Source organism: Atta colombica, unplaced genomic scaffold (genome assembly GCF_001594045.1).
Source record: "Atta colombica isolate Treedump-2 unplaced genomic scaffold, Acol1.0 scaffold120, whole genome shotgun sequence".
NCBI classification, from domain to species: Eukaryota; Metazoa; Arthropoda; class Insecta; order Hymenoptera; family Formicidae; genus Atta; species Atta colombica.
Window position 1 is genome coordinate 866,729 of NW_017259207.1, and position 12,390 is coordinate 879,118.

General features: G+C 30.9%; 2 protein-coding genes across 2 annotated transcripts in view; one reads left to right on the plus strand and one right to left on the minus strand.

Moving 5' to 3' along the window:
* The window catches only part of LOC108694562 (40S ribosomal protein S3-like), a 1,981-nt gene extending 1,715 nt beyond the window's left edge, over nt 1-266 (plus strand). Inside the window, exon 4 of the mRNA XM_018204125.1 lies at nt 30-266. Within this exon, the coding sequence (XP_018059614.1) occupies nt 30-214 (185 nt within the window). The 3' untranslated portion in view covers nt 215-266. The remainder of the gene's footprint in view (nt 1-29) is intronic.
* Nucleotides 267-1,095: 829 nt separating this feature from the next.
* Nucleotides 1,096-4,403, minus strand: LOC108694572 (Krueppel homolog 2). The gene is made up of 6 exons (XM_018204140.1): nt 4,239-4,403; nt 3,119-3,292; nt 2,532-2,713; nt 2,006-2,073; nt 1,765-1,898; nt 1,096-1,548 (listed from the first exon to the last, which is right to left on the minus strand). The coding sequence occupies exons 2-6, from the start codon at nt 3,283-3,285 to the stop codon at nt 1,335-1,337; spliced, it is 765 nt and encodes a 254-aa protein (XP_018059629.1). The 5' UTR covers nt 3,286-3,292; nt 4,239-4,403; the 3' UTR covers nt 1,096-1,334.
* Between the last annotated feature and the right edge of the window lie 7,987 nt (nt 4,404-12,390).

A 12,390-nucleotide genomic window follows, 5' to 3' on the forward strand; every position in this document is an offset into this window, starting at 1 on the left:
CTGTATGTTATATTTGTAATATATTTTAGGGGTATTGGGAATCAAAGTCAAAATTATGCTACCATGGGATCCCAATGGCAAGAGCGGCCCGAAAAAGCCTCTTCCTGATTATGTATCGATTGTGGAGCCGAAAGAAGAGGTTCCGCCATCAGTTCCAATCTCCGAGGTGAAACCTTCAAAAGACATACCCCAACCTACTCCTCTCGCCGTATAACAGTAATTTAAATGCATTTATATGCATTTAAAAAATAAATACAAAAATAAGATCTGTGTTGTGTTTTATTTCCAATATTTTTTCAACATATTAAAAAAAGGATTCATGCTAGGTAAGAATATCTACTTAAAGAGAAACTTTTATTTTTTATTTAAAAAGATTTATTAATATCTTTCACAATATTTGCTACAGTATACCCGATAACTATTTTCATTTATAAAACCATTCTGAATTATTTTTAAACATAAATATCCAAATATCCAATAGAAAATAAACAAATTTACATTAGAATAACAATTGGTAAATAAACATATATGACATATATTAAACATTAAACTTATTCCAGAGCTTATCCCAAAAAGTGACAGATCAACCATTCCGTGTAATTCAGAAATATAAATTTTAATAACTATTAGATATTATACACAACACTCCCCAATACCACAAAACTGTTCGAAATTAATCAAAAAAGAATTGATACTTAATCAACATTGAACTCCTTAATCAGTGAACTTCATTATACACCATTATCTTACCAGTTACAAATTTATGGTTCAAAATTACACTTAAATCATAAAGTTAATATATGTGCATAATTATATTTCTATTAAATATAATGCCTTCTACAATAAGCCATTAATTAGAAATTAGAAGCTGGAATTGATCATTACAGTTGTCAATTTCTAGCTTCTAATTTCTGATTTATGACCAATGGCTTATTGTAAAATGGCCATTAAATTTAAGACTAAAAAATAGAATCCAAAATTTAGCAAAGTTATTAAGAGTTAGGTTAAATCTTTAAAACTTATAAATTTTATATTTATAATTAGTACAAATCCTCACATTTTCACTTAACATTTAGTAAATGAGCATAACTGTTAAAGTAAGAAATTGTTCACATACTTTGATTGTTTTCACAGATATTTCAAATCATGTAATTCACATAACATTCACTATGAATTTTTGTGTCTGCACTCACTTTGCGCTAACATTAATTCATGAAAGCTCCTAGGGTTCTAGGGTCCACTCGCTGAGTGGACCCTAGAACCCTAGGAGATCTGTCTTTGAGAGACAATATGAGAAATAATTGAAGAATTTAATATCGTAAATAATATAGATATTATTGACGCACTGGCGCCATTTGTTGGGTCAGAGAAAGCAGACCGTCGATCATCCTCCGAACAATGTCCGGCACGGCCGGTTTTTTGGACACCGAACTCAATCCGTTTCTGAGTTCGTAAAATACATTACGCGTGAATGGATTTCTTTGAGATGCAAGACGTAGTTTCAAAAACTGATAATAGACAAAGGGAGTCAGTAAACCGGCGCGTCCTCTGTAAAAAAAATATAAGAAAGAGATGTTTAAAAATCGCAATATTATTTCTCGATTATAATTTATATTGCATGGATACGACTATAAGTCTGTTTTTTGTAGCTAAACTAGTATACTAGCACTTGTTAGACTTAAAATGAAGTAAATATATTTAATAGAAATTTTAAGCAGTTCACTAAAGTGACAAAGAACATAATTAATCGTGCACAATACATACGTGAATACTAGAAGAACGGTAAATGGCAAGATGATGATTTCCGATAGAGCACACAGACGAAGAATATTCCGTGATTGAAATTCCACCAAAGATATTAGCAGACGAGCGCCCCACCAGCTATTATGTCCTAAACACTGAGACAGAGATCACAAGTTCAACTTACATTCTTATTATGACTATGCAGACAATCGTATAATTTTTTTGCATATGTACATATTGCATAATCAGTCTGTTTACTTACATCTAGCAATGTGAGAGAATAACTAGCCATATGCATCAGAGCAAAAAGAAAAACTGGTGTGAGCACCACTGTATACGAATTAGTTCAGGATTCTATCAATTTTATTATTATTAAAATAATTCGCTCTTTTATCTCAAAAGTAACATAAAAAAATTCAATTCTCAGGAAAGGAAAAAATTTTTTAACTTGACAGAAAATTAAAACTAATCAAAATAGATATCGACAAAAAGAATATATTTTTAATACAATCAAATGTCATTTCTATCATTATTATTATTTTGATCCTTAAAAAAATCTGTTTAAATTGCGATTTTTTTTAAACTATTCTTTTTTATTTGTGCCATTGTGATGATTTTTATGAAGTTAAGTTAGTTATTAATGTCCGATATGCTAATTTTGTACTTAGCTCATTCATAGTAATAATTTGAAAGTCACATTTTGTTTAGTTATCATTTTTGAATTAAGAGAGCGATATGAAATATTTAAGAAATTACTTGAACAGACTATATAAATATGAGAAGGATACATGTAACTGGCGCCGCGTACAAAAATATCAAGGAGTAGAACAAATAGTGGCACGAATCTTCCAACAGCAACGTTTCCAAAAATTGTCTTGTGAGCTGAACGCGGGGAACTCTTTGATGTAGACGTAATGCACTAGTTGCCGCATTATTCATTAATACCTTATAATATATATTATAGGGATTCCTGAAACAAAATCGTAATTTAATTCTCTGAGATTGAGGTAAGGCTATTTGATTCGCTCAATTATGTATGTATATTATGTATATATATTATTTTTTATTTTTTATTTATATTATTATGTATATATATTATGTATATGTATGTATATATATTAATGGATTCCATAGTCATTAGCTAATAATTATGTTTTGGCATCAGATTCCAACAGATTCTCAAACAGGACACAAGTTACCATCAAAATTACATCAAAATGACTTCAAAATAATTATTAAAAATCACTTTTCAATCATTTATGTTTCATTTTAATACCATTTTGATATTATCAAGATTTGTTGTTCTGCTTGGATTAAGGAAATTCATAAAAAGTAAGTGTCATTCTAGCTCTAAAGTTGTGAAAGATATAAGTACCCAAATATAGGAATAATGTAACCAATGGTGAATATTATGGTGAAGAGTCTGGTGACCCATAATCCAAATTTAATCTTATTGTCTACAATATGCTGTTTCAGGGCTGGCCATCCCTTTTCGATTTGTGGCGACGAGTCGCTGGATCCGCTGCTTCCGTTATCCACCATCCTGAAGCTAAAAAGGAACAGAAATAAGAGTAAAAAACTATTAAAAAAAACCATGATTAAAAAAAATAATTATGTCAATATGTATACAAAACATGTTTGCATTGAAAACTTATTTCCTTGAAATTGATTATATATCTTAAAACAAGGTAATAATTATAAAAATGAGCAAATATATTAGAATATTTACAATTTTATTAATCAATATCTAATAAATTTGCTCAATTTTATGATTTTCATCTTGTTTCAAGATATACAATCAATCTCTAGACTGATGCAACTTTTTCCTCTCAGTGGAAATATTAATAGAATTTAGGGTTAATTATATATCTTGGAACAAGATGAAAATTACAAAAGTAAATGAACAATTTACTGGAATTTATTGAAATATTTATAATTTCATTGATTAACATCTAAGAGTCAATTGTGTATCTTAAAAATTACAAAAGTGGACAAATTCATAAGATGTTAACCAATACATAAAATTACAAATATTTTAGGGAATTCTTTTATAATTTTCACCTAATTTCAAGATCGACTCTCTCAAGAAATATTAATATTGTTGAATTTCGGAAGAAACCTGTTTTTTAAATTTATTTAAATAAGCATGGAAATATGCAGACTTATAGAATCATCAAAAAAAAAAAAAAAAGGTGCGCCTTTGCATACCAAAAACATTGCGCGTTTCTAAAGTGAAAGTGGCAGGCTTTTTACGGGAAAATTTCTTTTTGGATGAGAAATGAACTCACGAGCCATTAACGCGTGAACGGCAACGAGCAAGAATTTCGATTCCGAATCCGATGTCTACAACGTGTAAGCAATTTTTTCTCTCCGTACGCAGCGCGACGTCACACGATTTGGTCAGGTAAATTACATCGTCATCCGGATGACACCGCTGTGTTCGTATCATGAAGGCCTGATCTAAATCAGGCGAACCGAACTTTAATTACGCTTACATGCTGCACGCTCCGCACGACGACGCACAGGATACTCCAGTGGTGATCTACACGTCAGTGACGGCAACAAACAATCGCAGGAGTCAGCAGTCCACCTATTCGGAACATCTACGTGTCTAAACGACCCAAGAATCCAACTTCCGACAGCCTCGCGAATATTGGCGAATGAATATCGTTTCCGTATATTCCGTTTGCAGATGTCGCACGGTGTCTGCGACATGATGCCACCTTAAGTCAAAATTAGTGACTTTCAGATTCGACAATTAACTCGGCCAATAATTAACTTATCTGGCAGAATTATTCATTAGCAATTAGCAAATAATTAATTTTTAAAAGGATGCTAGAACAATGCGGCTGAACTTAATCGAGATTGATAGTACAGACTTTTAAATTCCAAAAATTCGATAATAGTGACATCTTTCATTTCTTATATTTATTACATATCATTATGTCTCACTCAACGCGTTTGTCTTGTTCTTGTCTAACATATTGCAACATCATCTCTTGAAAGATCGAACACCTACTGCTAGACTCAATTATTGCTTTGATTTTACCATTCCGAGTCTTCGTTCAGAGTTCATATGCTCTATGTCTTTGGTCGCGTCACCGGAATCAATATGGTGACTAAGACTGTGTTTCAAAATTTACTGCTAGTACTGAAAACTTATAGTACACGTGACGTAAACTATAGACTTTCAGTACTAGCAATAAATTTTGAAACACAATATAGATGTTCGCGTTAGAGCATACTATAGATCAATTAAAAACGTGCTTCATTTGCCTCACTTCAGGAGGTGGTACAGTTGGAGCATGTTACGCATGCATGCATAAGGATATATATCCACACAACTTGCATAGCCACATGAACGTATGCATAAAGAAAATTACATCCAATCACATTTCTTCTATGTAGACACATGTAAAATGTGATTGAATCATTTTCTTTATGCATACGTTTATGCGACTATGCAAGTTGTATGGATGTATCCTTATGATTGAAAACATACTGTATCGAAAAAAGTATTTCAGATTCATTTATAATATATAAAAACGCATTTAATAAAGGCATTTTTGATATAAAAATATAATATAACTTTTATATTTATTTATTAAAAATATATTTGTTTTGTACAAAAACACTTTTCAAATAAATCGAGGTAACACAAAATATTCAAAATAAAACGAGGCATATCCGCTGGAAGCAATTGTGCACTATAGCAATTGTCCATTGTCAATCACACCAACTTTTGCTTAGGAAATTTTTTTAATTTGTTTGAAGCGCTGTGATTGGCTGTGCGTAATTGAACCGAGGGCAATTACCATACACTCCGACCCGCTCGAGTAATCTCACGGATTAAATTAGGTAACACTTGTCCTTCGTGTCACTGAACGTTAGCACATGAATCCAACTGCACTGATGACTGCCGTCATCTTATTTGTAATCTAAGTACTTTCTTTTTAATTTGGAGACGCGAACAAATCTTTTGACTTTAAGCGAGACTTAAAATTCTGTCTCGTTTTAATAGGAAGAGAGAGACAGAGTTTTAAGCCTCGTTTAAAATCAAGGTAATGCAAGCTTCAGATTGGCTGTCGCAACAAACTTGCGATCAGCTTGTAACTAATGTAAAACCGGCTTAAGGATGCCATCCCATAGTACGGAATTGGTGTAATGCGGAATTGGCGGAACGCTTGATCGTGGCTTCATTCCGTTGATTCCGTTCCGCTAAAAGTGTTTTCCTATATCCCATGGCGCGAATTTCCGGAATGCGCAATTAGAGTTGACCAAGAACCTTCCTGTAGATCATTTTCATTAGATCCACCGGAATAGCATTTGTCATTGGCTTGCATTGATCCTTTCTGTATATTATACGACATTCGTGTTCTGACCATTCCGTATTTATCTAACTTAATTAATTACCTTCAAGATTATGTTGAAATTCCATTATCATTCCATTCTTGTTATTTACCAAATATTAAACAAGGATGATAACATCTGGAGAACATCCAGGTAGGAATCCGAATATGCCTCAGTATATTGATTAATCATGCGCTTGTAGGAGACAATTTTCTTCATTTAAACTAAGCTTAACGAGGTTAGTTTTTATAAGTATACATATGTACACGCACACATGCCGGCATCGACGGAATCTGCAAAAGAAATAAATTTGCTCAACAGAAAACGGCAGAATCGGAGGAATGAAGTCATGACCAATTACGAGTTCCGCCAATTCCACATTGCGCCAATTCCACACCATAGGACCGCACCATAAATCACCTATTGTGTATTCCGAATCAGATTAGCTTAGCTTATTTTTTTCCTTAGATGTTGGCAGTTCCGTAACTAAATTGAGAAATGTTCCGAATCCATCGGCCGTTAAACTTAGCTACTGGCTTCTATTGGTTACGAGTATATGACAGCTAATAAGGGAAAAAATGAACTAAGCTAACCCGGTTCGGAATACACCTTGTAAATCCGGATTTATACTCACTCTAGTCGAGCTATAAAATTTTTGTATTAAGGAAACATCTACGTCAGATGAGCTCTACAAGTTGAAAAAAAATGTTAGTTTTTATTTTACTTTTTTTTTATTTGAATATAAAATCTATTGCAGCATTACCAAATTTAGCGTCTGTACTTTAATCCTGTAAAAGGATTTTTTATTTCGTTCAGTAAATTCGAAGATTTATATCGATCTGCAAAGTCCCAACAATTTGACTCTAGCATCCCCTTAAATTATACATTGTATTATAAGACGTTTTAAAACAATTATTAAAATGTTTTCGAGACGTTTTATATTCGCATTTTGTTCCGAACATGATGGCTGTGTTCCAAAATTCACTGCTATATAAGTACTGAAAATATATAGTATATACGTAATGTAAATTGTAAACTTTCAGTGCTGACAGTGAATTTTGGAATACAACCGATGTTGTCTGGAAACTGCATATTAACTAATATTGTCAATTTATTTAAAATTTTTATTAGATTTTTTTCTAGAAATTTTTTTCTTTTATTAGAAGATTTTCGGGGAGTACAAAAAGTTTAGAATTTTCAAGTGATTTTTTTCAAGTGATGAAAGAAGATACAAAAAAGCCCAGATTACAGTTAAAATATTGAGAAAATTGCAATATAAGGAATAATTTTCGAATAGACTTAGCAACAGTAATATTAAGTGTATAATGCATCATGCATTGGCACATGTTGATATGCACATGTTGATATTGAATGCTTTTCAGCAAGAACACAGACACAGTATAAAACCCATTATCTAGGCTATGTTCGTATATTACTGCCAGTTGTCAATACAGTATATACTCCGTTTAACGAGAGAATGACCTCGGATCGAACGGAAACTCATCCGTTTTGCGCAGATCTTCCTAGCGTTGTACAGCGTCGCTTGCTATATACTTCGTAAATCGAAGTCATTCTCTCGTTGAACAGAGTATAGTATACGTGACGGGAACTATAGATTTCCAGTCTGGCAGTCAATTGGCTAATATACGAGCATAGTCCTAGATACTACAGGATCGGCTCATTAACTTCAATTAATTTAATCAACCGATTATTTGAAACTGACCAATCGCATTTGCTATTCAACAGAAGTGATCAATCACAGTTGACATTTAAAGTTTGTTAAGCATCGCAAACTCCAACATGCTCCTACCACAGTTGCTACTTACTCTATCAAATGCATTGGAATGAGTAAGAGCTGTGGAATGAGTAAGAGCATATTAGAATATGTTGGAGCATGCGACGTGAACCTTTAATCGACTAATTCGGTTAATTGGAGTTAATGAGACTGATTCATAGAATTCCAAAAATACAAGTGTGCATTTATTGATAAAAGCGTAATTTGTATATGGGCTAAAAAATCGGAAATTTCTCGTTTTAATAAAAGTTGAATAACATAATATCGAAAATAATAAATACAATTTTACAATAGTCTTCTTATTTTTCGATAAATCTAACTCGAGAAAAATCGAGAAAGATCGAATTCATCACTCGGAGCTGAAGATGCACATGCGCCAATCGCATCAGCTGTTAACAGTAGCAAAGTACTTCACTTAGGCTGTGTTGTAAATTTACCGCTAGCACTTCTACTACTAACATATATCGAAAAGATCAGAAAGACTCAATCACAAGGAGTTTATAAAGAAAATCGAAGCCTAGCATTTTGATAGCTTCAGGTTGTATTTTATTGTCATTTTGCGAAGACCACTGTTCTGATCATTTAAATTTATTTTAATGCAAATCCACACATTGTACACACTCATACATTTTAGTGAAATGTGAAGACTATGAAAAGACAAGTGTTGAAATTATGCACACACGCACGCACGCACGCACACAGAAAACGTATATTCAAATAACAGTCATTCTGTAGAGAATGAATATCTCAATTTCATAATATCGATGTTATAATTTCAGCATAAATCGAGTTGTATAAACGTATCTATATAAAGTATCCTATTTTAATGTCCTTCCTCAAATAACTTTTTTATTTTGAACTCTCATTTTTCATTGCATACTGTAGCTTACATCGAGAGCTTTCCAAAACACTATAATAAAATTTTTTTTCGTTAAGAACCTACTTCTCGAGTTATAAGACTTGAATGTTACAATACCGATGCATTAGCATTACGCAAGGTGTCTGATCGGTGACTAAAACTTTTAAATGTTGTTTAGAATCATATCTTGAATAATATCTGTCGAGATCAATTGGAGGTTGTATTTCTTATTTTCATTTTTGTACTAAAAATTAATTTTTACTGTAAATAATGTTTTCTATATGGCATAAATCGATACAAGCATCGTTCTATTTTCATTACTCGTAAAGATAAAATGACGTTTGTGTTGACTCATATCCCTAGCGGAAACATTTTTATAAAAAAGTATAGAAAAACTGCATAAATTGAGATTCATCAATTTAAAAATTTTGTAAAAATATTCGGCATACGTATGCGGAACCGCGTCGTCATACAGAATTTTTAAATATTTTTTATTAACATTTTTTATCATCAACTCATCAATTTTCTAAAAATATCATAAAAAATTTTGTAAAAATATCATCCCATAAAATATCATTTCCTATTTCAATTTATGAAATTACCCTGAAAATTTCAAAATCCATTCGATATTGTAATAAGTTTCAGTTATTTTCGCACGATAATCCAAATTCGAAAAACTATAGAGAAACTATAGACGAAAGAAAAAAATAAAATTTTAAAAGTCCTGAAAACTTTATAATTCCGATATATTTTAATACGAATTAATTTTTCGTTTTGAAAGAAACACTTGACTAACTTATGTCAACATATGTTATTATATTGTCTAATTAAAATCGTGTAAAGAAGGCGATAAGTTATAAAATAGATCTAATAATAAAACTGATATAAAATATGAATTGTATTTTTTCTTGGAGCAATGGATAGTACAATTAATTGAAAAGAAGTAGAAGCAAAAAATAATATAAAAAGAATATAAATAGAAATCCAAATGATAAGAATACTTTAAATTGAAAACTAAATTTGAAAAGAGGTAGATCTATTTGCAGTAAGAAAAATGTACTTGTAGAAAATATATTTCGTTTTGTATTTTTATGCGTCTTTTTAATATTTTAAAATACGTACATTATTTACGTGACAATAGTTTAAAAATGTGACAGTTGGAGCACCCATTCAGTAAGCATTACTGTAAGAAAAAATTCTTTGAGATGACTTTTTAAAGACTTTTAAAACCTCATTAAAATCTTTTGCAAATTATATTAAAAAATCATTCATAAAATGTAAAATGTCGTAAAATGTTTTTCAAGGCTGCATTCTACAAAGCGCATGATGCATTTAATCCTTTTTCATCGAATATTAAGCAAGGAAATGTAATAAATACATTATATGTAATATGCGCCAAATCAGAGATAAAAGAACTCTTATCTATTATGCTGATGTGTCGTCTACGTTTCGGCTTTTAATTAACATTTGCTAAATCGTGTACAATATATCCAAAATTCTTGTTTCCGCTTCTCTTATTGCATCCGTAAATACGATATATATATATCTATATTACGATTTATATCTATATATCTATATTACCAGAGATCTGACTGGCTTAAGATTTGGTAACATTTTATTCTCCATCTGTGCTGTCTTGTATTTTGTCTTCTTCGCTGCAATAGTCTTTTATATCTGCGCTGTCTCTTTCAGTTGAACTTTGAATATCATTCCTCTTTTAACTCTCTTATCATCAGATACCAAGATTACGTATTCTTCCCCATATATCGTTCCACTAAATTTCGTGCTGCTTTCTCCTATATCTCTGTCAAATATATATTAGGTGTTGTAAAAAGAAATCCATTATTTTTGCATGAAATTGAATGGAAAAATAATGGATTTCTTTTTACTACACCTAATATTAATTTCCTTCCTGATTCAATAAAAATTTCTCCTTTTTTGTTCCTCCTTTCATTCCGCTGTCTCGCGTTTCATCGCGTCACTCATAGTATTTAAACGAGACTGATAAAATCGGTATGTTTGCGCGTGTGTGTATCAGTGATGCGATTCCGGGTCGCTTGCAACATAGTTACTAGTATGAAGAGGGTATAAGAAGATACATACAATGAGTATCCGTGTATACTTGCATGCGTTGGTATCCGTCTATGCTTTCTTCATGCTAATAACCGGAATTTATATCATTAGTGTGTGTATGTGTGTGTGTGTGATTAGTTTACCTCAGTGCTCGCAAAGATCATGATGGAATTATATAAGGTGAATCATTGCGCATAATGGCGGAATTCGACCAATCAAAATTGTATTAATTTGCAGTATTTACAGAACGAATCATGTGAATTTCTGTAACTGAACTCAAATTGATTGGTTGACAAATTTTTTCATTACTTTCAATCCATCCGTGAGGATGGTTCAGCTTACTTTTTTATCATGGCAAAGATTTGCACATTTCAGGCCGATTCCGGCGCGCTATTCCCATTACCGCTCGAGACTCGTTGGCCGAGTAAATATAATTATCATTCTAATTAAAATGATGAAATTATATTTGCTTATAGAAGAAAATAATTATTACGATATAGAATCCTCATTAGAGAATAGAGACTTCGTATGTAAAACATGGAATTTCCAGATTCACATATTTCCTGATTTCAATCTTCGCAAGTTATAGAAATTTCTCGAAAAATTTATAACAATTATTGAATGGTTTCTGGTAGGCAAGAATTATTATGACAAATGTTTTAGAAAAATGTTTTAGAAAATTTAATATTTGATTTTTTTAAGGAAATAAAAATTATTTTGCAAGAAAAATATTCTTTATATAACTTAAAATAACGTAAAATATGACCTCCACACGTTTAAACTACAGAGACGCTCCTGAGCCAGAGCGTCACGTAAGCGGCTAATAACATCCAACGAATTTTTATTACAAATACGTCCTGAAATTAATTGCATAAAAAACAAATAATTTGGCTTATAATGGATTTATATAACGAATATATAACGAATATAACGGCTATATTTCGCTAGTTGTAAATAAATAACTTTTAAACGCGTATATACATCCAAATTTTTGTTCAACGAACATTTATTAGTTTCATTAGTATATACGAAAAATTTTATTTAATTCGTAATATTACCTTATCAAATTTATAAATAACTACAAAACGCAATTTTACAAAAGAATCAGGGCTAAGAAAGAAATTAAAAAAACTTTTAAACTAATAAGAAACTTGTGCTCAAATTTTACACAGATAGTCAAACATAATAATAGAGAACAATCTATAAAATTTTTCTATTTTTTTGTGATTCTTTTATAGAATGCATTGTAATTTGTTAAGTACTAACGTGCTCTTTATTGACGCAAGTTTGAATAAAACTAATAAAGGAGATATATTTTGATAATACAATTTCGTTTATGTAAAATTAATTGATTTGTGAAAATTAATTGATTCATAGCATTTCTTAATACAAATATTTTTTCAATAAAAAATTGTAAGATATATTAGATATTTAAAAATTTTTTAACTATCATTTAAATATTAGTAATTAAAAAGGTCAAAAAACACAAGCAACGTTCATTGGACTTTTAAAAATAAAGTTTTATTATAACATATATTAAAAAAATAAGGTAAATAAGTTTTATTTATAA

Excerpts from the sequence above, each read along its gene's own strand:
- LOC108694572 (XM_018204140.1), bottom strand. The coding sequence starts at position 3,285 with ATGGTGGATAACGGAAGCAGCGGATCCAGCGACTCGTCGCCACAAATC. Across the intron at positions 2,714-3,118 it reads TACATTATTCCTATATTTGG|GAATCCCTATAATATATATT; the intron begins GTACTTATATCT and ends ATTTTGTTTCAG. Across the intron at positions 1,899-2,005 it reads ATTCTCTCACATTGCTAGAT|TGTTTAGGACATAATAGCTG; the intron begins GTAAGTAAACAG and ends TCTCTGTCTCAG.